Here is a 25,696-nt window from a genome sequence, read left to right as displayed (position 1 = left end):
AAAGATGGAGTTTGGTCAAACTTTAAGTCTATAAAAGGCTACATTAATGGCTCAGAGTATGATGAAGCCTGCAACTCCCAGCTGATTGTAAGCGATGGCAAAAATATCATTTTCTGCCGTCAACTCACCAAAAACAAACAAAAAAAGCTGTCCGGAGTACATGAGGGTAACCTCAAGATCTCTCTTTGATCCAGAGAGAATTTTTGGCAGTCTGGATCCCGCATCCAGCTGCCTTTCAGCCACAATGCTTCCCAGAGTCTGCAGGACATCAGATCACCATTCCTCACTGGAAGCAACTCCAGGTTTTGACTGAATTCTGTCCAGAAGTGAGGGAATTTCTAGAAAAATTTAAAGAGGAATTGGAGGAGTTTCAAATGGTGGTATCAGATAAGACTACACAAAAACTTCAACAGGTGCAACAGGAAACTGAAAGAGATGATACTGAACTAGGTGCTAAGGTATGGACTTTTCTAAATTTTGTGCTTGATTATGGATTATAAATGCTTAATATGGAATATAAATGGAGCACATGCTCCTCAAAAGAGAAAAAAATCATTATTTGAAAAAACTAAAAGAAGATATATTTTACCTACAAGAGATACGTTTTAGAAAAAAAGGACATAAAATATTTGATTTATAAAAATTTGGGTGAAGAATTTATTTCAGCAGGAACTAAAAAAAGAAATGGAGTTGTTTTGTATATAAATCCCCAACTAAAACCAGAACTTATATTGACTGATGAACATGTAGCTTTGTTGGGGTGGAAGTTAATTTGCATGGGACTAAGACACTGATACTGGGAATTTATGCCCCAAATGAGGATAAAATACTGTTCCATAAAAGACTTCTGGAGAGACTAATAGGATTCTCTAATGAAAATTGGTGTTTGATGGGGGATTAGAATGGAGTGATCGCCCTACATCTGGATAAAACTTCTGAGAAAAATATTAAAATCAATCAAGGCAAATTTCCAAAAGTTTTCTTTGATTTGATGGACAATTTAGGTCTTGTGGATATATGGAAACAGAAAAATGGCAATTCAAGAGAGTACACCTACTTTTCTGAAAGACCTAGATCCTTTTCAAGAATAGATATAATATGGATTTTTAAGAATTTGGCTACTAAGTTTCCTAAAGTAGAGATATTAGCAAATACTTTTTCAGATCAGAATCCTATGAATGTGGTGGATGTCAGCACTGCCACTAGTTCTCAGGAAGGAGGGAGCACATTCTAAGGAGATAAGAGGATTCACAGTCCGGAGAGCAGTGGTGGGAGAGGTTTAGGATAGCCCCGCCCTAGAGTCTCCCAGGTTATATCCCCTTAGGTCAGCTAGACTAGCTTTAGTCTGGCAAGATTCTGTCTGTACGGTGAGAGCAAATAAAGAACTGGAGTTTGAATGCACTGACTTGTCATTGTTCTTGGGCTGGGCCTGACAGTGAGTTTGGTTTATAAAAGGAAATCCAATTCTTTTAGATGAAGACTGAATGAAATGTTGTTACAGAAAGAAGCAATAGTGGAAGATTGTAAAAAGAAATTAAAAGAATTTTTAAAAAATAATTTAGACAAAGATACTGATTTAAGAATGGTTTGGGACACAAGTAAAGCTTTTATCAGAGGGTATTTTATAGAACATAATAGTGAACTCAAAAAGAAGAGGCAAGAGAAAACACAAGTTAGTTTGGATGAGATAAAGAGAAAAAAGTATTAAAAAAATTTCTAGAGAAGGTAAGTACTTTTCAATAAATTAAGCTTTTATAGCAACCATTATCTATGTTAACAGTAAGAGAAATAAAAAAAAAACGAACTATGTAAAGCAAAAAAAAAAACTGAGTTTGCAAACAAACCAGGGAAATGGCTGGCATATAAATTAAGAAAAGAAAAAGAAAATGATATTGAAACTACAAGAGGGAGATATTGCATTAACAGACGGCATGGCCGTGCAAAAAGCATTTCATCAAAATTACTCTAACTTGAATAAAGTAAGTGACATCTCTCTGGAGAAAATAGATCAGTACCTAAAGAAACAAAATTTACCGGAGATTACAGAGGAACAGAAACAGATTATGAATGGACCTATAACAATAAGGGAAGATTGTGAAGCTATAAAAAAGATTGAAACAGGAAAGATGTCTGGACCAGATGGATTATTAGGTTCTTATTATGAATGCTTTGAGGATGAACTTTTAACAACTTTTACAGAATATCTTACAGACAGAAAAGATGCCAGAGAGTTGGAAAGAGGCCAGTATAGCACTTATACCTAAAGAGGGACAAGATTCGACTTTAACACAAAACTATAGGCTGATATCATTATTGAATAATGATTACATGTTGCTTAAAACAATTCTGGCTGATAGACTAAAAATAATTTTGCAAGAATTTATTCATGAGGATCACTAAAAATAATTTTGCAAGAATTTATTCATGAGGATCAATATGGATTTTTACCTAAAAGATAATTAAAGGACAATATTAGAAATGCGTTGGACATTTCGGAATATTTGGAGCAAAATAATGAAAGACAAGCTACATTGATTTTCTTAGATGCGGAGAGGGCCTTTGACAATTAGAACTGGGCTTTCCTGTTCAAAGTTTTGGAAGATATGAACTTTGGAGAGAACTTTATAAAATGGATAAGATCAATTTATACTTCACAGAAAGCACAAATAATTGTTAATGGAGATCTAACGAAGCCTGGTGAGATAAAAAAAGGAACAAGTCAGGGATGCCCACTGTCTCCTCCCTTGTTTATTTTGGTTCTTGAAATACTGAATAGAGATATAAGATAAGATAAGAGATTTATGGGAATAAAGATTTAAAAAGAAACTTATAAGTTAAGGGCTTTTGCAGGTGACTTAGTGTTGGTTTTAGAAGATCCTGTCCTGTTCCAACTATGAGGCGGCCAGACAGCAGTATTATCTAATTCTTTATTAAAACAACTATTTACAACAATAAAGTCTGTGAATGGTTAAGCAAGCAAGTTCAGTCAAGACCACCCAGGCAATGGCAGATGAACAGGCAAGATTCTGGTGTCAGATTGAGGCAGAACCACAAGGCAGAATTCAGCTAACTCTCTGATGGATGCTGTCAGACCTGGTGATGCTAGAGAGCGAGGCAAGGAGGAAACGGAAGGCAAGGTTCCATGGACTGGCACGCAGGAAGGATCAGACTGAAGCGTGGAGGCTAGACAAGACTGGGCTGGAACCTGTAGACGAGGCTTGGCTCTGGAGACTAGGCTGGACTGGGCTGGAAGTTCTAGGCAGGGCTGAGAGCTGGAAGCAAGGCTGAACTGGACTGGAGATTCTGGGCAAGGCTGAGAGCTGGAAGCAAGACTGGACTAGAGATCCTAGGCAAGGCAGAGAGCTGGAAGCAAGACTGGACTGGACTGGAGATTCTGGGCAAGGCTGAGAGCTTGAAGCAAGACTGGACTGGACCGGAAATCCTAGGCAAGGCTGAGAGCTAAAGGCAAGGCTGGATGGACACCTGGATTGCTTCGAAATGCAGCAGCAAGGTCCGGAGCTAAACGCAAGGCTGTGCTCAGCAGGGACAGCAAGAGGAGGGTCCACTGGAGCAACTTGTACAGAAGGCAATTCTGCAGAGGTAGAAGACCCTGCGCTGGTTCCACTCTGGCTACAGGCAAGGCATCCGATGCAGGTAAGGACTCTTCCGCAATGGCTGTGAGCTCAAAGGATCAGTTGTCTCCGGCAGCTTGCTCTTCGTGCGTCTGCCTTTTATGCTGATCCTTTCCGTGCCTTTTCTCTCCAGCAGCCAATCGAGCTGCTTTCTGATTCGTGCACTTCTCAGCTCTCCTGTCTCGTGCACTGATTGGAGAGTTCAAATCTCCCTCTGGAGTTTGTCCAATCTGCGCTTGCAAATTCTCCTGCTCTGCTGAGTTACTTCCTGGTTCCTTCAATTCTCTCCTGTTGAGTTTTGTTTTCCCCTTCTGACTCCAGATAAGTTTTGTTTTCGGAGTCAGAAGCGGGCTGAAACCTCACAGGTCCTTTAAAGGAAATTGAAACATTAATGGGAACTAAAAAAAATTGGTACATTAGCAGGCTTTAAGATCAACAAACAGAAGACAAAGATGTTAGCAAAAAAACATGAAAATAGAAGATCAAACAGAACTGATGAATAAAACGGGTTTTAAGATTGAGAAGAAAGTAAAATATTTGGGTATTATCATGACAAATATGTATTGTACGTTATTTCAAAATAACTATGTTAAGACATGGAATGAAGTTTAAAAAGACATGTTAAGATGGGAGAAACTACAAGTGTCATTGCTGGAGAGAATTTCTGTGATAAAAATGAATGTCCTGCCTAGAATGATATTTTTGTTTCGGACAATACCTGTTTTGACAAGTGATGCACCATTTAAACAGTGGCAAAAGGATATATCTAAATTTGTGTGGCAGAGGAAAAAAACACAAGTGTTACAAGATGCAAAGGAAAGAGGAGGATTGCGTCAACCTGATTTGAAATTGTATTTTGGAGCTTCCTGTTTGGTTTGAATGAAAGAGTGGGTGCTGCTGAGAAACAGAAGTCTCTTGGAGTTAGATGGACACGACCTGAGATTTGGGTGGCATGGGTATCTGTGGTATGACGAAGTCAAGGTTACTGTGAATTTTAAACATCATTATTTTAGACGTGCCATATTGAGACTATGGAATAGATACAAACCCAGGTTATGCCTGAAAACACCTCTGTGGTTCTCAACACAAGAAGCATTTTACAGACAAGAAATTATAGGCAACCACAAATGGCTAACCTATCCTGAGATAGCAGAATTTTGTCAAGGGAAATACAAAATAAAATCAAGAGAAGAACTGGTGGTAGAGGGACATAGTTGCCAATGGTTTTCTTATTTACAGTTATTAGAAAGATTTAAAGTAGACAAAAGAGTTTATGGTTTTGACTGTTGTAAGACTGCGTTTGAAATGGAATTATGTGTAACTGATGAACATGTAACTGCTAAAGTGTATAAACTTCTATTGAAATTTGAAACAGAAGAACTAGTAAAGTGATATGATAAAGTGATAAAATATGATAAAGTGATATGATAAAGTGGGTTAAATTTTTCAGATGGAACAATGGGAAAATATGTGGTTGAAAGGATTGATATTTACACTATGTTATAAAGAGAATTTTTATGATGTACCATTGGTATATGTTGCCAGAGAAATTTTCTAGAATGTATAAAGGCACTTCAAATTCATGTTGGAAATGTGAACAACAAGAAGGGACATTTTATCATGCTTCGTAGATGTGTAAAAAAACTAGAAAATTTTGGATTCAAATACATATACCGATTCAGAGGATTTTAAAGATTTATTTTAAATTTAAATTTAAATTTTTAATTTTAATTTTAAAGGTTAATTGAGACTAGAGGTCTTTCTTTTGGAATTGACAAACAGTTGGAAAAAAAGTCATGGAACTTTGTTTTTGTATATGGTAACTGCAGTAAAATTATTGTATGCACAAAGATAGAAAGATTCAACATTACCTACAATGGAGGAATGGTTAGTGAAGATGATAGCACGTGTTGAGATGGTCAAATTGACTTACTTGATCAGAGAAAAAACAATATCTACATTTATTGCTGACTGGAAACCCCTTATGGACTTTTTGTGGAAAACAAAAAAATGAAGTTATGATTTATTGTTTTGATGATTAGACAGGATAGATTATAAAAAAAAGAAAAGTGAGATGTTGTAACTTTAGAGAAAGAGGTAAATTTATAACTGTATTTATAACTGCTGTAAAGAGGATCGAAAGCCACTTCTTTGTATCTTTTTTCTTTTTCTGTTTTTCTTTTACTTTTTTTTACTTTCTTGCACTTTTAGCTTTCTCTTCGATTTATTTATTTTTGTTCTTTCTTACTTTATATTAGTTTGTATTAGTTTTTATCTTCCTTTTAAAAACTTTTAATAAAATTATTTTAAAAAACAGTTCTGTATGTCCTGGTAATGGTGGTAGTAGGGAGATTAATCACAAACATACTGCAATTTCATTTTGCTTTCCAGGATCCCAGAGATGTAGACACCTGCTACACATCATTTGAAACAGAAGGATCACAAACTGAATCTCACTTTTTCTGCATGCTAGGCATGCTCTATCACTGTTATGGCTCTTTCATAGTGCAACACTATGAATGCAACACAGCAGGTGAAGAAATTAGGCTACAGATGATGAGCAATTAGGATCAACTCCTTATTAATAACTGACAGCCACTGAAAAGAGTTCCTGAAATGTCAGAAAAAGACTGTCATATACTCCTCCCCTTCATAATTTGTTCTTGATTTGACTGCCAGCAGTGCAATCAGGAGTGTTTTCAGACCATTTCACAAAGCTCCTTTAGTAACCTTAGGTACCACTCCCCATCTTGAGCCAGCCAGTGGTCCTTCCAAATAATAACAGAAGCAAGCTAGTATCTTGCTCCCTTCCTTTATCATGTTTGCTTTTTTGTGAAGAAAGAGATGCAAAGGAACCACAGCTCCTTTGTTTCAAGCAGGGAGGAGAAATCCCAGAAACTGGGAGGTGGAATGGGATAGGAATTCCCACCAGTGAGGAACCACCTGCCCTACAACTACAGAAGAAATATAGCAAATCTATCTTCACTGTGTTTCATCTACAGCAGCAAGTGAGCTACTTAACATATAAAGTTAATGGCATCATAGAGATGCTCAAGAGCAATACCAATCCAGGATCAATAGTTATTTCCATAAATGATGTTCTGATGGATCATCCAATGGTCATCCAGATAGTCACAGATATGAATACCCTGTGTCTGGAGACACTCAACAAGGACCACTATCACTTTGATTAACACTCTGGGTGCCAACACCAATCCAAAAGGGAGTGCTGTGAACTGGAACTGGTTCTTCCCATATGCAAACCATAGAAATCTTCAATCATGGTAGCCTAATAGTAATGTGAAGATAATCTTCGAAAAGGTTTATCAAGACTAGAAAGTTATCTGGAATTATTGCTCCCACAAGCAACATTAATGTCTCCATTCCTAAAGTTTGGTGGCTGATGAACTCATTCATAGGTTTGAAATTTAAGATGACTCTCCAAGTTATGTTCTTCTTCAACGCTGTAAAGAAAACAGAGAACAAGCTGGAGAAACTCTCTTGTGTTGGGACAAGCTCTACCGCACTAATCTCCAGTAGTGACTGTTCTGTTCTGATCCATTTCTCTTTGTTCATGGAAAGAAGGGAAGGCAGGAGCCTATTTCTTAATGTCTTTATGAATTCTTTTGCATATTCTCACCAAACTGCCTCCTACCCCCATCTGTCCCTGCAAGTGTGTTCCTGGTGTGTGAGAACTTAGGGTCCATTTCCTCTGGGATCTACTTCTTATGCTTTGTCTGTTGGGGTTCTGTTTGTGTGGGTGGTTCTATTTGCTGTTGGAATGAAAACTGGTCTAAGTGAAGTTTCCAGACCACAATATAAAGAATGTCCTTCTCTTGTACCTGCTTTTTTTCCTTCCTCAGAGCTGTTCTCTACAAAGACTACATCAATGGCTTCTCCAAACAGCTTCTTCTGGTTTACGCATGGTGAGTCTTTGGTCACCTAGCCCACATTAGAGTCCTGAGCAGCATGATGGTTTTAGGTAACTTAGCTCATGACTCTCCCATTCTTTCTAAGCTCACCCTCCTTCTTCTGACAAATCACTCCATTCCTTAGATCTATTTTCATAGAGATGGGAAGCAGAAAGGTTTCACTCACACATCCTCATTGCCTTGCACAAGGATCCAGTCATTAGAGAGCACTGCTGCTGGCACCACTTGAACTGATCCAGTTGTTGTCACTCCTTCAGGCTGCCAGGGAGTCATCATGGTTGACACCACATACACCTGAGTCTGCTCTCTGGGGGGAAGGGCCTCCAGAGGAGACCACAGTTGATGCTACTTTTGCTTAAACCAGTGTTCTCCTTGCTGCTTTTGAAGATAACCTTTGGGGGGTTCCATGCAGTTGTGGAGTTAGAGAATCCAAACAGTTGCAGCTCTGCTATCTCTGAGGCTTGCTCATGTGATGGAGAAATTACAGCAGGGTTCTTTTTCCCCCAAAGAGGCACACCAGTAGATGATTGAAAGAGTTATCCTGCAAATGGAGCCTTCAATCAGTCTCTTCTGTTGTCACGCAGCCCTTGGTGTTCAACCCAATCTTCTTCTTCTTTTATTCTCAACCCTCAGGCTGGAACCAAAAGAAAAGCCACTTCTTGCAGAAGGCAAATGTCAGGCTCTGCTTGCTACTAAATAAAACACAGACGCTAATCCAGGGAAAATCAGGTTCTGGTTTATTTGCGTATAGTGCATGCCTAGGGAAAAGCTGAGAGTGGAGGGAGCGCGCCGGTACGGGGTTTAAATAGCCCGCGCCGGTCAGCGCTCCTCCTTCATTGGGTTAGGCAATCCCCGAACCCCGGATGTCCCGTTGCTGGTGGGTGAGGGGTTCGGGCTTCTGCTGGTGCCCCGGGCCTCTGCTTAATCTTCCTCCTCCGGCCGGTGATGGCTTTGTGCCGGGCGATGATCTTCTGTGATTCTTCTGACAATTCCATGCGTGCTTTGGTTCGGGCGTTGTCAGTGTCAACCTTTGTTACAAGGTATCGCTTGATCGGTTTCTTCGGCTGAAGTCGTTATCTTGTTGCCGGAGTCTGATGCCTTTCTTTTGTTAGTCAGTTATATGTCCTTTGCCCCATTTCCCTGTATTGTTGTGAGTGTCGTTGTGCTGACGCAATCAGTGCAACGGTGCTCATGACAGCAAAGCTAAGACTAAGAGGGAGGTTTTTCTCCATTAGGCAGGAAGAGGTCTTAAATTGTGCCTTCTAGTTAGAAGAGCTGAAATTCATCCCTTCCTGTTGGCTCCAGATACCTGGTCTATTCTGAAGGCTTAACTCACGAATTAAAGAATGCAGTGAATTACAGGTAGTCCTCACTTAACAACATCCATTTAGTGACGGTTCAGGCTTATGATGGTGCTAGAAAAACCAACTTGCAAGCAGTCCTCACACTTACGGCTGTTGCAGCATCCCCACAATCACGATTCGGGCACTTGGCAACCGATTCACTTTTATGACCATTGCAGCATCCTGTGGTCACATGATTGCCATTTTTTACCTTCCCGGTCAGCTTCTGGCAAGCAAAATCAATGGGGAACCGTATGATTTGCTTAATGACCGTGATTTGCTTAATGACCACCACAAAAAGCTTGTAAAATTGGGTCAGATTTGCTTAATGACTGCTTTGCTTAGCAACCAAAATACTGGTCCCAATTGAGGTAGTTAAGCAAAGACTACATGTAGCTCTTGAAGTGACAAAGATGACTGTTACTTGGCCACTAATAGCCTATCATTATACCTTTCCCAGCACAAACCAAACATTGTACCTTTCCCAGCACATCAGCCCCCTTTCCCAGCACAAACCAATATTTATATAATTCATTTAAGGTCTGACTATTTTGGGACCACACGCACCTGTGTCTGCTCTCTGGGGTGCAGGAAGGCCTATATTAAAAATGTATTATTGATCTATTTTGGAACAAGTATGCATTAGGCTAGCAGTAGGCCACTTTTTTCAGCTGATGGCTGATTTGGAATTTTAACAGCATATTGTGGGCACTCTCACAAAATGGCTGCCATGGTGAGTTAAGACAGTCTTAAAATAACTTATTAACCAGAACACAAACTTAGAAGATTTGTCCCTCCCATTCTTAGGATGCTCTTTATCACCCTATTCCATTATCTTCCTTTTTTCTAACAAATTAATGAGCACATTCTTGCACAAGCTAAGTGGGAGTTTAAGAATGACAGTGGCCATCCAAATGTGCACTGAAAGCAAACATCTCTATATAGATATGCATCAAATTTTTGGCCATATTTTCAAAAGATAAAGATATCAGAAACATAATGAAGAGCTTTGATATGTGTCCAAAATCATGGGACATAAAAACAGAAAAATTCCACAGAGTCACAGTTTCAGGTTTTACATATTCCAACTCTCATTTTATAAACAATTTATAAAATTTATAAGGACAATTCCTTACAGAACAGGGTTCAAATGGCAAACCCTGTACCAGTACTGCTATCTAATCAACTAAAATCAGTAAGAAAAGGTTTAGTTGAAAAAAAAAAGAAATCCTAAGAATAAAAACTTAGAATTACCTTGTTCCAGCCTGAAGCACAAAGAACGTTTTGCAGCTTCCATCTCAGGGCTTGGATTATCAAGAACATGTCGACACCACTGCAGAGGACTCAGTGACTTTTCTTGGGGCATGATACCCTTAGCAGGTGCAGCATATAACCTAAATAGAAGCAGAGAAAATCTTTCAGGACAATATATTCTTAGTAGTGATTTTCTACCTTTGGCATCTCAAGATAATGTACAAGCCCTAAAACATTACGATAGTTAAGGCATATTTCAAACAGCATTAGCTTTAGACCTATGTAAATCAGGATCATGTAACTATTTATTTCGCCAAGAACGGAGATACCAGTGAAAGTCTATAAAGTAAAATAACATGAGCCAATAGTTAAACTGTAAGCAAGCCTGGAACTGAACTTAAAATAAAGGTCATATACATACCTGTTTTCCTAGCCAGAACCTTCCTATAAACTACCCAGATGAATCTCACATGGCAATATACACAGCTGAGGGAGGTTGAGGAAGCACCCTCCCTCAGTAATGAAGAAGATGCAATGGAGGAAGCAGCACTGCCCAAAGACATGGACAGACTCCTGATGTGGAATTCACTGGAAAGCCAGCTTGGTGCAGTGGCAAAGGTGCTGGCCTGGAAACCAAAAGGCTCTTAGTCCTCCCTAGGCATGAAAGCCAGACTTCGGGCCAGTCACTCTCTCTCAGCCCAACCCACGTAACAGGGTTATTTTGTGGAGAAAATAGGAGGTGGGTGGATTAGGTATGTTCGCCACCTTGAGTTATATATAAAAAGGCAGAATAAAAATATCATCATCATCCCCCAGTGAGGCATTATCTTGATGTGGATGTGGGGTTTGTGTGCTCTGAGGAAGATGAGAGCTATGCCAGAGGTTCAACCAGTTTGGGCAGCAGGCTAGAAACCAGGAGGCTGTGTGTTCTAGTCCCACCTGAGGCATGAAAGCTGGCTGGGTGACCTTGGGCCAGTCACTCTCTCTCAGCCCAACCCCACAGGGTTGTTGTTGTTGTGGGGAAAACAGGAAGAGGAAGGAGTATAAGGTATGTTCACCACCTTGAGTTTTTTATAAAAATAATAAAGGTGGGATAGAAAATAAATAAATAAATAAAAAACAATACTGGACAGGTCTCATCAGAGGAGCCAGATGAAGAGTGTCTCTCCCATAAACAGTATGGTGAGACATAAATACAGAAACCTATACTGGATCATTCGTCGCCTGGGACAAGGACTGCACTGGGTACTGGAATTCCTGGACATCTGGTGACAAGTGGGCCACAGATCTTGGACTGTTGGCTGAGCAACCAGGGCCAGCAGCTATAGGACTACCAGAACAAAAGGTGCTTACTCCTGGCAAATATTGTTTATTCGTTCAGTCGCTTCTGACTCTTTGTGACTTCACGGACCAGCCCATGCCAGAGCTTCCTGTCGGTCGTCAACACTCCCAGCTTCCCCAGGGACGAGTCCATCACCTCTAGAATATCATCCATCCATCTTGCCCTTGGTCGGCCCCTCTTCCTTTTGCCCTCCACTATCCCTAGCATTAGCATCTTCTCTAGATGTCCTGTCTTCTCATTATGTGGCCAAAGTATTTCAGTTTTGCCTTTAATATCGTTCCCTCAACTGAGCAGTCTGGCTTTATTTCCTGGAGGATGGACTGGTTTGATCTTCTTGCAGTCCAAGGCACTCTCAGAATTTTCCTCCAACACCACAGTTCCAAAGCATCTATCTTCCTTCTCTCAGCCTTCCTTATGGTCCAGCTCTCGCAGCCATATGTTACTACGGGGAACACCATTGCTTTAACTATGCAGGCCTTTGTTGTCAGCGTGATGTCTCTGATCTTAACTATTTTATCGAGATTGGTCATTGCTCTTCTCCCAAGGATTAAGCGTCTTCTGATTTCATGACTGCAGTCAGCATCTGCAGTAATCTTCACATCTAGAAATACAAAGTCTTTCACTGCTTCTACATTTTCTCCCTCTATTTGCCAGTTATCAATCAAACTGGTTGCCATAATCTTGTTTTTTTGAGGTTTAGCTGCAAGCCAGCTTTTGCACTTTCTTCTTTCACCTTCATCATAAGGTTCCTCAGTTCCTCTTCGCTTTCAGCCATCAAAGTGGTATCATCTGCATATCTGAGATTGTTAATGTTTCTTCCAGCGATTTTAAGTCCAGCCTTGGATTCCTCAAGCCCAGCATGTCTCATGATGTGTTCTGCATACAAGTTGAATAGGTAGGGTGAGAGTATACAACTCTGCCGTACTCCTTTCCCAATCTTAAACCAGTCCATTGTTCCGTGGTCTGTTCTTACCGTTGCTACTTGTTCGCTATACAGATTCCTCAGGAGGCAGACAAGATTTATTTATTTATCAATCATATTTTTATCACCGCCCATCTCCCTCATACGGGGGACTCTGGGCAGTTCACAATAAAACAGTTTAAAATTTGATAAAATCATAATAATATCATTAATCTATCAATATCAATATCAATAAATAAATATAAAATGTAATGAGATCCAAGTAATGGCAGATCTAATACTACCCAGAGGGAGCAAGGTTGGCCTAGTCAGGACTAGGGACCCGACCAACCCCAAGTGTGGCTCTTCCTCTCCCCTGTAATGATTGCCCCAGCCCAAATACTCAGACTCACAAGAGGCTGCTTTATGAATTCTGATTTATTAAGGAACTAAAGGCAAATACAGAGAAAGCTGAGAATGAGCAAAAGCGCGCCAAATACAAACTTAAACCCATGGTGCAAACATATCCCGCCTCCCTCGTAACAGCCCCGCCCGGCACAGGTGCTAGCAATCGTCAGAGTTGCTAGCCTGGGAAAGTAACCTTGAGCGCAGTAGATAATGTAAATACATTCCAAAGCAAAGCCAAAAGATAACTACTCCCATCCTCCCGAGAAAGATGAAACACGCATCCAGCTAATGACATGCGAACCGTTACGATGTATCAAAGACATTGAAACGGCGAACATGACATACCGCCCCCCCAAAAATACCCTTAGGGACCCGGTTTAGCGGGATAGGCTGAGTGGAAACGGGCAACTAGAACAGGGGAAGCCACATCTGGTGCAGCGACCCACTCTGGATGAGGAAAATGTTTCCAGCGAACTAAGTATTGGAGAGTATTGCGAAGGCGTCTGGAGTCCAAAATTTCTTTAACTTCAAAGTGTTGCTGACCGTCAATCATGATGGGGGTTGGAGGTGGAGGTTGGCGGTGCCAGCGGTCAGAAGGAATAGTCGGTTTGAGCAAACTACAATGAAAAACAGGGTGTAAGCATTTGAGGTTATGAGGCAAGTCAAGTTTAAAAGTCACAGGGTTGATTTGAGCGGTAATTGGGAAAGGACCCACAAATTTAGGAGCCAGTTTCTTGGAAGGTTGTGAGGACTTTATGAACTTGGTGGAAAGGTAAACCGAGTCCCCTACTTGAAATGCCGGCTGAGGAGCCCGCTTCCGATCAGCGTACTGTTTATAATCCAATTGTGCATCAGCTAGTGCCTTTTGAATCATTGGCCAGGAGTCTGCCAATTGCGTTGCCCAATTATCCGGAGTGGCCGATCCGCCGGTAGGTTGCGGTAGATCAGGGATAGGAACAAAGTCTCTGCCTTGGGCCACACGAAATGGGGTTTGGCCAGTGCTTTGATGCACTGCATTGTTATACGCAACTTCAGCAAAAGGGAGGAGGTCTATCCAGTTGTCCTGTTGGTAATTCACAAAAGCTCGGAGGTATTGCTCCAGAGTAGAATTTAAAGCCTCAGTGGCCCCGTCCGTTTGAGGATGCCAAGCCGTGGAGAGGGCTTGCTTCGTGCCTAACAATTTAAGGAACGCCCGCCAAAATTGTGAAGTAAATTGTGTGCCCCTGTCCGAAATCAGACGTGAGGGACATCCGTGTAGCCTGTATACGTGTACAAGAAATAGGCGGGCCAACTGACGTGCCGACGGAATGGACACGCAAGGGATGAAGTGAGCTTGTTTTGAGAAATAGTCCTTGACCACCCAAATGACTGTTTTGCGTTGACTGGGTGGTAGCTCAACAATAAAGTCCATGGAGATTTCATCCCAGGGGCAAGAAGGAGCAGCCACCGGCTGCAGCAGTCCCTGGGGTTTGCCCACCTTGCGTTTAGACATGGCACAAACAGTGCAGGAGGCAATGTAGTCTTTAACATCCTTACGTAATGTGGGCCACCAAAACTGTCTCCGAACCAGGTGCAAGGTTTTGACAAACCCGAAGTGACCTGCCAGTTTGTCATCGTGTGAACGTAGTAACACGTCTTTTCTGAGGCTTTCAGGGACATAGAGGCGATTAGATTTCCATGCGAAGCCTCGGTCGAAAGTAACATTGTCTTTATTCGCAAGTAACCAAGTATCCGTTTTCAGTTCTTTTAGAAACTTTTGTTGCAACTGGGAGGGAATTGACAAAGCGTTCGGCTGGGCGGCGTCCGCAGTGGGAGGCTGCTGCGCGCGTGTTTGGCTACGCGTCACAGCCTGCATACCCAATTGGGGCGCTGTCCACAGGGTGCTGACCACTTCTGGCGCTGCCCCGGAGTCCTGAGGTTGCCTGGACAACGCATCAGCCAAGAAATTCCTTTTCCCCGGAATAAATTTCAACTGAAAATTGAATCGGTTGAAAAATTGAGCCCACCGAACCTGTTTGGGGCTCAGTTTTCGAGGGGTACTAAGAGCCTCTAAGTTTTTGTGATCAGTCCATACTTCAAAGGGATGATTCGCCCCCTCCAACAGATGCCGCCAGGCTTCTAATGCGGCTTTTACTGCAAATGCCTCCTTTTCCCATACATGCCAACGTCTCTCAGTCTCAGAGAACTTGCGGGACAAGTAGGCACATGGCTTGAGGCACCCTGTCCCGTCTTGTTGCATCAACAATGCCCCAATGGAATAATCGGAGGCATCCGCCTGCACCACAAAAGGTTTTGAGGGATCAGGATGTTGTAAAATGGGCTCTTTGACAAAAGCTGCTTTTAGCCGCTCGAACGCCATTTGACAAGCAGGCGTCCAGCGCAACAGCGCCCCTGGATTCTTTACTCTCCGAGTATCTCCCACACCCTTGGTTCGAAGCAGTTCGGTGAGTGGCAAGGCAATTTCAGCGAACCCCCTTATGAACAATCTGTAGTAGTTGCTGAACCCCAGGAAACTTTGAAGTTGCCTGCGGGTGCGGGGGCTTTCCCAGTCCATGATAGCCTGCACCTTGGCAGGGTCCATTTCTATGCCTTTATCTGAAATTCTATATCCCAAGTAGTCAATTTGGGTCTGGTGAAATGCACATTTAGACAGTTTGGCATACAATTCTGCTGATCTGAGTTTACTCAGTACTCTTTTTACCAGAGCCACATGCTCTTCCATGGTTTCAGTATAAATCAATACATCATCCAAATACACCAATACCCCTTTAAACAGATGTTCATGCAGTACTTCATTGATCAATTGCATAAATACCCCAGGGGCCCCAGCCAACCCAAAAGGTAACACTTTATATTGGAAGGCTCCCAACGGGCAATTGAATGAGGTTTTCCACTCATCCCCCTCCTTGATTCGTACACGATAGTATGCTTCTCTTAAATCAAGTTTAGAGAAGATCTTTCCCTTAGCCAGATGTGACAACATGTCTTTGATCAATGGCAAGGGATATTTGTTGGAAATTGAGACGGCATTTAATCCGCGGAAATCGGTACAAAGTCTCAATGTCCCATCCTTTTTCGGGCGAAAGAGAACTGGCGCCCCCACCGGTGAATTCGCCGGCTCGATGAATCCGCGCGCCAAATTTTTGTCCACAAAGTCTCTCAACAAAGTCAACTCCTTTTGTGTCATAGAATAAATCTTTGGCTTGGGCAATTGGGTGTTGGGAAGCAGCTCGATGGCACAGTCCGTCTTTCTATGGGGAGGCAACTGGTCGGCTTCCTTTTCGCCGAACACATCAGCAAAAGTCCTGTACTCCGCCGGCAAGCCTTCCAGAGGAGGAGCCGGGCAATGCGGAGTCGCAGCTGCCGCAACCCCCACCATCTCCTCTGGGGCCCCCTTCCCCTCAGTCGCTTGGTAGAACCCATCCCTAAACGTGATAGTCCGGTAAACCCAGTTGATTTGGGGGTTTTGCTGCACCAACCAGGGCACCCCCAACACCACCAAGGGACCCCCTACTGGAGCCACGACGAAGGACAAATCTTCCCGATGGCTGCCCAGCTGCAAGGCTACCCGCCCCGTGAACTGGGTGACCGGTTTGCCCCCTGCCATGGACCCATCCAGCTGTGTAAAGGCGATGGGTCGCTGTAAAGGGAAAGTAGGTAGCTCCAAAGCCGCTACCACATCAGGGTGCATCAGGCACCGGGAACACCCCGAATCAATCATGGCCCATACTTCTACAGTCTTGGTTTGGGAGCCCAACTTCAATTTCACCGTGAAAATGCGGTAACTACCACTCACCGATGAAGGCTCGCGCCCTTCTTCCACCACCTGCCCTGCGGCGCCCTTTAAAGCAGGTGGCTGGCGTTTCCCGCCGGCTGCAGGATTTCGGGCTCACCCTCCTCCTCGTAGAACATCGCATCGTCTCCCTCGGTTTCAGCCACCGCGGCTTTCTGCTTCCTCGGCAAGGCAGGGGACTTCGCCGGCGGTTTTCCAAGCCGTTCCTCTCCCTTTGCCTTCGGGCACGCCGCCACTCGATGCCCCTCTTTACCACATCTTAAGCACAGGCCTTTCGCATACCGCTTCTCTCGCTCCTCGTCCCAGGGTCGTTGTCCTGGTTTTCCCCCGGTGCTCGATGGGCGGCTGGGCTTCACCTCCCGCCCCGATTTGGCGGTCTTTCGATGGGCGAAGATCTCATGGGCATGTTCAGCCCTCCCCGCCAGCAGGATCCATTCGTACAGCGTATATGGGTCGTCCCTCCCCAAGGACCAGCGCAGCACCTCTGTATTCAAGCCATCCTTGAATAGCTCGATAATGGTGGCTTGGGACCAGTCATCCACCTTCCCAGCCAGCGCTTTAAACTCCAAAGCATAATCCGCCACGGATCTGAACCCCTGCTTAAGTTCCTTCAGGGCTCGCTTTGCCCTCTCTTTCGCCAAAGGATCCTCGAAGTGTTGTTTCAATGCCCAGAGGAACTCATCGAATTTTTCCAGTTCAGGCACTTCCGACTGGCACATCTGGACATACCAGTCTGCCGCCTTCCCCTTCAGTTTGGTGGCAATGGTAATGATCTTTGCCTTTTCCGATTGGAAAAGCGACCCCCATTCCTCCATGTAGGCTTTAGCATTCGTCAAGAAAAATGAGAGTTTGGTCGGGTCCCCATCAAACTTGACCGGGAAGTCTCTCATCCCGCCTCCCGCCGGGCTGCGCCCCGCCGCCGGTGCTGCAGGGGTTTGTGCTTCCCTGGCTCGCGGCGGTGCGGGGGCCCGGGGCGGTCGCCCTGGCGATGCTGCGATTTCCATCTGGACCGACTGGTCCCCTTCGCGTCTCCGCACTGGCCGTCGCTGCTCCGGGGACTGCACATGGGACGAAGGGGTTGAATACCGTTGGCTTGACTCTTCCCGGACTTCCCGCAACGAGGTTACATCTAAGCTCAGCTGCTTCAGGATAGCTTCTAACGAGTCCATTTTTGACTCCAGCACTCGGATCCGATCCGGGGTGGGAGAGCCCTCCGTTGGCTGCACCTGCACCACGTTGGGGGATAATGGGTATCTCTGCCTCCAGGATGGGCCCCCTGCCACCGTGGCATCCCCTTGGGTCTCATCCCAGGTGACCAGCTCGCCCGGAGAATTTACGGTAGTCTCCGGGGCGGTTTTCAGACCCTCGGCTTCCCCCTCCGACTCGGAGCTCGCCTCTTCTAGGATGGCATCCCCTCCCTGGGACGGTCGGTCGGGCCGCCTCACGGTCGAGTCCGGTTCCCCTTCTTCCATCCTCACGATGTCGGGTTCGGTCATCGCTGGCGCTCTCCCTCACAGGGTTAGACAACTTGTCTTTTCCTGGACAGGGGCCAGCGGAGTTAGGATCTTAGATTCTCAGCTTTATGTAATGATTGCCCCAGCCCAAATACTCAGACTCACAAGAGGCTGCTTTATGAATTCTGATTTATTAAGGAACTAAAGGCAAATACAGAGAAAGCTGAGAATGAGCAAAAGCGCGCCAAATACAAACTTAAACCCTTGGTGCAAACATATCCCGCCTCCCTCGTAACAGCCCCGCCCGGCACAGGTGCTAGCAATCGTCAGAGTTGCTAGCCTGGGAAAGTAACCTTGAGCGCAGTAGATAATGTAAATACATTCCAAAGCAAAGCCAAAAGATAACTACTCCCATCCTCCCGAGAAAGATGAAACACGCATCCAGCTAATGACATGCGAACCGTTACGATGTATCAAAGACATTGAAACGGCGAACATGACATCCCCACTCCAGGCATGGTGACAAAGCCAGGTCTTCAATCATTTCCCGAAGTCCAAAAAAGAGGAGGCTAGCCTCACTTCCGGGGGAAGGGTGTTCCAAAGAGTGGGAGCTGCTGCAGAGAAGGCCCGCGTCCTGGACCCCACCAGATGGAATTCTCGTGAAGACGGGGTCCGCAGCATGCCCTCTCTGCATGAGCGGGTGGGACAGGTTGATGTAACGGGGATGAGACGGTCCCTTAGGTAACCTGGACCCATGCCATGTAGGGCTTTAAAGGTGATAACCAACACCTTGAATTGGACCCGGAAGCAAACTGGTACCCAGTGCAGCTCGCACAGCAACGGGGTAATATATGCTGATCTTGGACCACCCAAGATCACCCATGCAGCTGCATTTTGGACCAGCTGTAGCTTCCGGTTACTCTTCAAGGGTAGCCCCATGTAGAGCGCATTACAGTAGTCTATATGGGAGATGACCAGGGCCCGAGTGACCATTCGGAAGGCCTCTCGCTCTAGGAAGGGGCGTAACTGGCGCACAACACGAAGTCGTGCAAAGGCCCTTCTGGCCATGACTGCCACCTGCTCTTTAAGCAGGAGTCATGAGTCCAAGAGGACCCCCAAGTTACATACTGGATCTGTCTGGGGCAGTGCAACCCCATCCAAGACTAAAAATGGCAAGTTCCTTGGAGCAGAGGGGCCGTTAACCCACAGCCACTCCGTCTTATCAGGGTTCAGCTGAAGCCTGTTGTTCCCCATCCAGGCCCCCACAGCCCCAGGCACCTGGAGAGGACAGTCACAGCATCATTTACTTCCCCCGAGATGGAGATGTATAACTGAGTATCATCAGCATATTGATGATACCTCATCCCATGGAGACAGATGATCTCCCCCAGCGGTTTCATGTAGATGTTAAAAAGGAGAGGAGATAGTACCGACCCCTGAGGCACCCCACAAAGGAGAGGTGGTGAGCCCAATCTCTCCTCCCCTATTAACACCAACTGGGACCGGCCCTGGAAGAAGGAGGTGAACCAGCATAAGACCACGCCACCCACCCCCAACTCCCTGAGCCAACCCAAAAGGATACCATGGTCGATGGTATCAAAAGCCGCTGAGAGGTCAAGGAAAGGACGGATGCACTGCCTCCATCCCGCTCCCACCAGAGATCATACATAAGTGCAGCCAATGCAGTTTCTGTCCTATATCCAGCCCTGAAACCTGACTGAAAGGAATCTAGATAATCCGTTTCCTCCAGGATCCTCTGGAGCTGCAGTGCCACCACCTTCTCAACCAACTTCCCCATAAAAGGGAGGTGGGAGACTGGATGAAAATTATCCAGCACGGTAGGGTCCAGTGATGGTTTCTTGAGGAGGGGGCATACCAACACCTCCTTAAAGGCTGCAGGAAACACCTGCTCCTGCAAGGATGTATTTACCATTGACTGGGCCCAACCATGTCACCTCCCGAGCTGCCTTCACCAGCCAGGAGGGACACAGGTCTAATTGACAGGTGGTGGCATTTACAGTCCGGAGGATCTTGTCCACTTCCTCAGGTCCAACATGATTAAACTGTTCCCAGATAACTGGGTAATTACGCTCCCCAGGCATCTCCCCAGACTCCATCCCATGCTTGGAGTCCAACTTAGAGCGAATCCGAGCGATTTTATCCTGCAGATGCCACGAAAATTCCTCAGCACAGCCCTGTAGATGATTTTCTGGATCCCCTTTCCCCGACAGGGATCGGGTGACCCTAAACAGGGCTGCTGGGAGGCATTCTGTGGATGCAAAAAGAGCAGAGAAATACTGGCGTTTCGCTGCTCTTACCACCACAAGGTAGGCCTTAATCACGGCTCTAGCTTGTGTCCGGTTGGGTTCCATCTTTGTCTTTCTCTAGTGGCGCTCTAGGCATCTCTTAATCCTCTTCAGAACCCTCAGCTCCTCCATGAACCACGGGGAGTGTCAGGTTTAATAAGATAAGAGAGGCCACACAGGTGCGATCCTATCCAAGGCCCCGGCCGCCTCCCTATTCCAGGCAGCAGTCAGGGCCTCCACTGGATCGTGCAGCAGATCCTCGGGTATAACCCCCAGCTCCCTCTGAAACTGCATTGGGTCCATCAGTTGCCGGGGGCGGACCAATCAAGTAGGTCCTGCCTCCCGGCGGAGGGGGGTGGCATATGAGAATCCCAAGGTCACCAGGGCGTGATCTGACCATGACAATGGGGAAAGATGTAACTCTCCCCTCAGATCACATTGCCACTGCTCTGACAAGAAAACCAAGTCTGGTGTGAGGCCACTGTCTTGAGTCGGGTCCTGAATAATCTGAGTCAGGCCCATGGCCGCTATGGGGGCCATGAACTCCTGAGCTGCCTCTGAGGCCTGCCCCAGGGATGGCAAATTGAAGTCCCCCAGAACCATAAGCCTGGGGAACTCCACCACCAACCCTAAGACCGCCTCCAGCAGCTCAGGCAGAGAGATTGCTACGCAGCAGGGAGGCTGGTACAGCAGCAACACTCCCAACTGCTCTCGGGCACCCAACTTGAAAATGAGTTGGTATCCCCATACAGCTAAGAACTTGCCACAATTTGTTATGGTCCACACAGTCAAAGGCTTTAGAATAGTCAAGAAAACAGAAATAGATGTTTTTCTGAAACTCCCTGGCTTTTTCCATTATCCAGCGGATATTGGCAATTTGGTCCCTAGTTCCTCTGCCTTTTCTAAACCCAGTTTATACATCTGGCAATTCTCGCTCCATGAATTGCTGAAGTCTATCTTGCAGGTTCTTGAGCATTACCTTACTGGCATGTGAGATGAGTGCCACTGTTTGATAGTTTGAACATTCTTTAGTGTTTCCCTTTTTTGGTATGGGGATATAAGTTGATTTTTTCCAATCTGATGGCCATTTTTGTGTTTTCCTAAATTTGCTGGCATATAGCATGCATTACCTTGACGGCATCATCTCGCAAGATTTTGAACAATTCAGCTGGGATACCATCGTCTCCTGCTGCCTTGTTATTAACAATGCTTCTTAAGGCCCATTCAACCTCAGTCTTCAGGATGTCCGGCTCTAACTCACTGACCACACCATCAAAGCTGTCCCCGATATTATTATCCTTCCTCTACAGGTCTTCCGTATATTCTTGCCACCTTTTCTTGATCTCTTCTTCTGTTAGGTCTTTGCAATCTGTTTTTTTGATCATACACATTTTTGCCTGGAATTTACCTCCGATGTTTCTAATTTTCTGGAAGAGGTCTCTTGTCCTTATTCTACTGTCTTCTTCCACTTCCGTGCATTGCTTGTTTAAAAATAATTCCTTATCTCTTCTGGCTAGCCTCTGGAATTTTGCATTGAATTGGGCATATCTCCCCCTATCACTGTTGCCTTTTGCTTTCCTTCTTTCTTGGGCTACTTCTAGTGTCTCAGCAGACAGCCATTTTGCCTTCTTGGTTTTCTCTTTATTTGGGATGTATTTTGTTGCAGCCTCCTGGACAATGTTGCGAACTTCTGTCCAGAGTTCTTCTGGGACCCTATCTATTAAGTCCAGTCCCTTAAATCTGTTCTTCACCTCCATTGCATATTCCTTAGGAATATTAGTGAGCTCATATCTAGCTGATATGAGCTCACTAATCTTTAATCTGATCCTAAATTGTGCAAGAAGAAGTTCATGATCTGAACTACAGTCAGCTCCGGGTCTTGTTTTTACTGACTGTATAGATGTCCGCCACCTTTGGTTGCAAAGGATGTAGTCAATCAGATTTCAGTGTTGTCCATCTGGTGAAGTCCATGTATAAAGCCGTCTCTTAGGTTGTTGGAAGAGAGTGTTTGTTATGCAGAGTGAGTTGTCTTGGCAAAATTCTATCAGCCTATGCCTTGCTTCATTTTGTTCTCCCAGGCCATGCTTACCTGTAATTCCAGGTGTCATCTGACTGCCCACCTTAGCATTCCAGTCTCCTGTGATGAAAACAATGTCTCTTTTAGGCATATTGTCCAGTAGGTGCTGCAGATCCTCATAGAACTGATCTACTTCAGCTTCTTCAGCATCTGTGGTTGGGACGTATATTCGGATCACTGTGATGTTAGATGGCCTGCCCTGAATTCTATCATTTTTTGGATTGTATCCAAGCACTGCTTTAGCCACTTTACTATTAACTATGAAGGCCAGTCCATTTCTTCTGTGGTCCTCTTGTCCACAGTAGTAGATCTGGTGGTCATATGATGTGAAGTGGCCCATTCCAGTCCATTTCAGTTCGCTGATGCCCAAAATGTCTATCTTTGATCTTGACATCTCACCAATAACTACATCCAATTTGCCCTGGCTTATAGATCTTACACTCCAGGTTCCAATGGTGTGTTGATCCTTAGAACATCGGATTTGCCGTTCACCACCAGCACCATCAGCCGCTAGCCATCCTTTTGGCTTTGAGCTAGCTGGGTCATCACGTCTGGGGCTAGTTGAACTCATCCTCTATTCCTCCCCAGTAGCATTTTGACCATCTTCCGACCTGGGAGTCTCATCTTCTGATGGTATACCGACATATCTCTGGTTGTACTGATCCGTTTAGTTTTCACTGCAAGAATACTGGGGTGGGTTGCCATTACCTTCCCCAGGGATCGCATTTAGTCTGACCTCTCTGTCATGACCTTCCCATCTTGGGTGGCCCTTCACGGTTTAGCTCATGGCATCATTGAGGTGCTCAAGCTCCAGCACCACGACAAGGTAACAATTCTTTGCTGAAGCTTCGCAAATATACGAAGACTGAAATCAAATAATGATTTGCTATTACAAATCAAGTCCAACAAGATATCTGAAAAGAATGCATCAGTTCTGGAAAGAACATCCAGAATCAGAAATAATAGAACAGAGGCTAGCATTGATATATAATACAAAATAAAGTGTTCACAGAAGTAGAATTGGAAGAACTGCAAAGGTCTACCCAGAGCAAAGAAATCAAAGCCTTGCCAGAAGTAGCTCAGACAGCAGAGACAAACCAGGGGGAGTCAGCAGTAGAGGAAGCCAGCATTGCTACTGAACTATTTTCATTCCCAAACCAGGCACCCTCTCCTCTACCTTCTCCTCAGAAAGAACAAAGTCCTCTAACTGAAAAACAAGAGGAAGTAAAATGAAGAATAACTGAGCATCTAGAATAGCACAAAAACAACAGAATAAGGTTGCCTGCATTGAAGCTTGGTACAAAAAAGTACTTGTACTTGTACTTTTAGCACAAGTATTAAAAGATGCCAATACTGTAATATTAAATATAAGCACCAGCTCACTGCAAGAAGCAAACCAACTGATTTACAGCACAGCTGCAGTTATAACTGAAGATTCTGGATGCTAAATCAATAAACAAGGAAAAAAGCAGGCATCACCAAAATGGAAGATCAGGTTGGAAAATAAGATCAGCGTGCTAAGATCAGATGCAAGCAAGCTGGAACAGATGAAAGAAAAGAAGCTGAAGAACAAGAAGATGAAAGAATACCCGATTGAGAAATATCACCTAGAGACAAGGAAGATCAAGGAAGCACTGAAAATAATAAAGCAGCAAATAACAGCCATAGCCAAGAAAATCAGCAGATATGAATCTTGAATTGCACATTACAGGCAGAATCTCCAATTTCAGGCAAATCAGAAACATGTTTACCAATCCATCAATGGAGAGACTGCAATGAACCAGCCAACACCTGACAATGAAGAAACAGTGCAGTTCTGGGCGCAGTTATGGGACAACCCAAAGAAATACAACAAGAATGCAGCTTGGATAGAGGAGGAGAAAGGGAAAAAAGAGCAGCTGAAATGAAAGAACTTGTAATAACAGCAGAAATGGAGGAAAAATGGCAAGGAAGAACAAGAATTGGTCAACACCAGGTGAAGATGAACTGCATGGTTCTTGGTTGAAACATCTGACTGGTCTGAACTCACTGCCAAGCAATTTAACAGCATACTGCAAGGAGGTGAAATTGAAGATTGGTTAACATCTGGCAAAACCTACCTAATAATGAAAGATCCAACAAAAGGGTCAGCACCAACCAACTCCAGGCCAATTACCTGCTTACCAACAACTTTCAAATTGCTAACTGGTATTGTAGCTGATGCAGTCCAAGAGCATCTAGTGAAAACAAGCTCTTTCCATCTGAGCAGAAAGGAAACCGCTCAAACAGCAGAGGGATCAACTCCTAACTGACAAGATGATTTTGGAAAACTGTAAGAGAAAGAAGACCAACTTGAATGTAGCTTGGATTGATTACAAGAACGCATTCGACTCCCTGCCACATGACTGGATAATCAAATACCTAGAAGTAACAGGAGTCAATAGAAACATCAGAAACTTTGTGCAAAGATCAAAATGGCACAATGGAAGATACAGCTGCTGATCAATGGTGATAGACTGGGAGACATTAACACCAAGAGAGGAATCTTCCAAGGAGACTCACTATCACCACTATTGTTTGTCATTGCATTGATTCCTCTGTCAACAATACTGAACAAGTCAGGCCATGGCTATCAAACACCAAAAACATCTGCCAAGCTATCCCACCTCTTTTACATGGACAATCTGAAGCTTTATGGAAAAACACTATCTGAATTGCAATCGCTGCTCAACACTGTCCGAATATACAGCCAAAATATTGCAATACAGTTTGGACTGGACAAATGTGTCACCCTTACCATCAACAGAAGAAAAATAGTGAAAACTGAAGGAATCAAGATGCCCTATGGGAATAATATCAAGAGTCTGGATGAAGAAGATCACTACAAATACCTGGGTGACAACAACAAATACCTTCAGGCTGACAACAACAAGCCCACTGGAGTCAAGAGAAAGGTTAGTAGTAGGCTTCCTGTGGGGAATGGCAGACTGAGCAGTACTGCTTTTTTAAGCAGTGCTGATGGCACAGCGTTTTCTGGGTGCGGGCTGGGTCCCTGCAGCCTGAAGAATTCTCCAGGTAAGGAGAATCCAGGAAATCATCCCTTTTGTTCTCCGGACAGCATTTTCTTGTGGGAGGGTTGTGGAACGGAGTCCCTGTGATCAATCCATGATTGAGAATGCTGGAAGGTGCGGATGTCATCAAGTTCAGGGCTGTACCGAATCCGTAAAAGGGACACTAAATCTTGCCACCCCATTTCTAAAACACCAAGGGTTGTT

General features: G+C 44.5%; 1 protein-coding gene across 1 annotated transcript in view; it reads right to left on the bottom strand.

The window, feature by feature from the left end:
• Positions 1-25,696, bottom strand: part of SLAIN1 (SLAIN motif family member 1) — a 108,711-nt gene that overhangs the window by 57,127 nt on the left and 25,888 nt on the right. Inside the window, exon 2 of the mRNA XM_063304646.1 lies at positions 10,162-10,301. Within this exon, the coding sequence (XP_063160716.1) occupies positions 10,162-10,301 (140 nt within the window). The remainder of the gene's footprint in view (positions 1-10,161; positions 10,302-25,696) is intronic.

This window comes from Candoia aspera, chromosome 5, assembly GCF_035149785.1.
Source record: "Candoia aspera isolate rCanAsp1 chromosome 5, rCanAsp1.hap2, whole genome shotgun sequence".
Taxonomy (NCBI): Eukaryota; Metazoa; Chordata; class Lepidosauria; order Squamata; family Boidae; genus Candoia; species Candoia aspera.
Note: the sequence above shows the minus strand (reverse complement) of the source record. Positions and strands in the feature narration are given on the sequence as shown.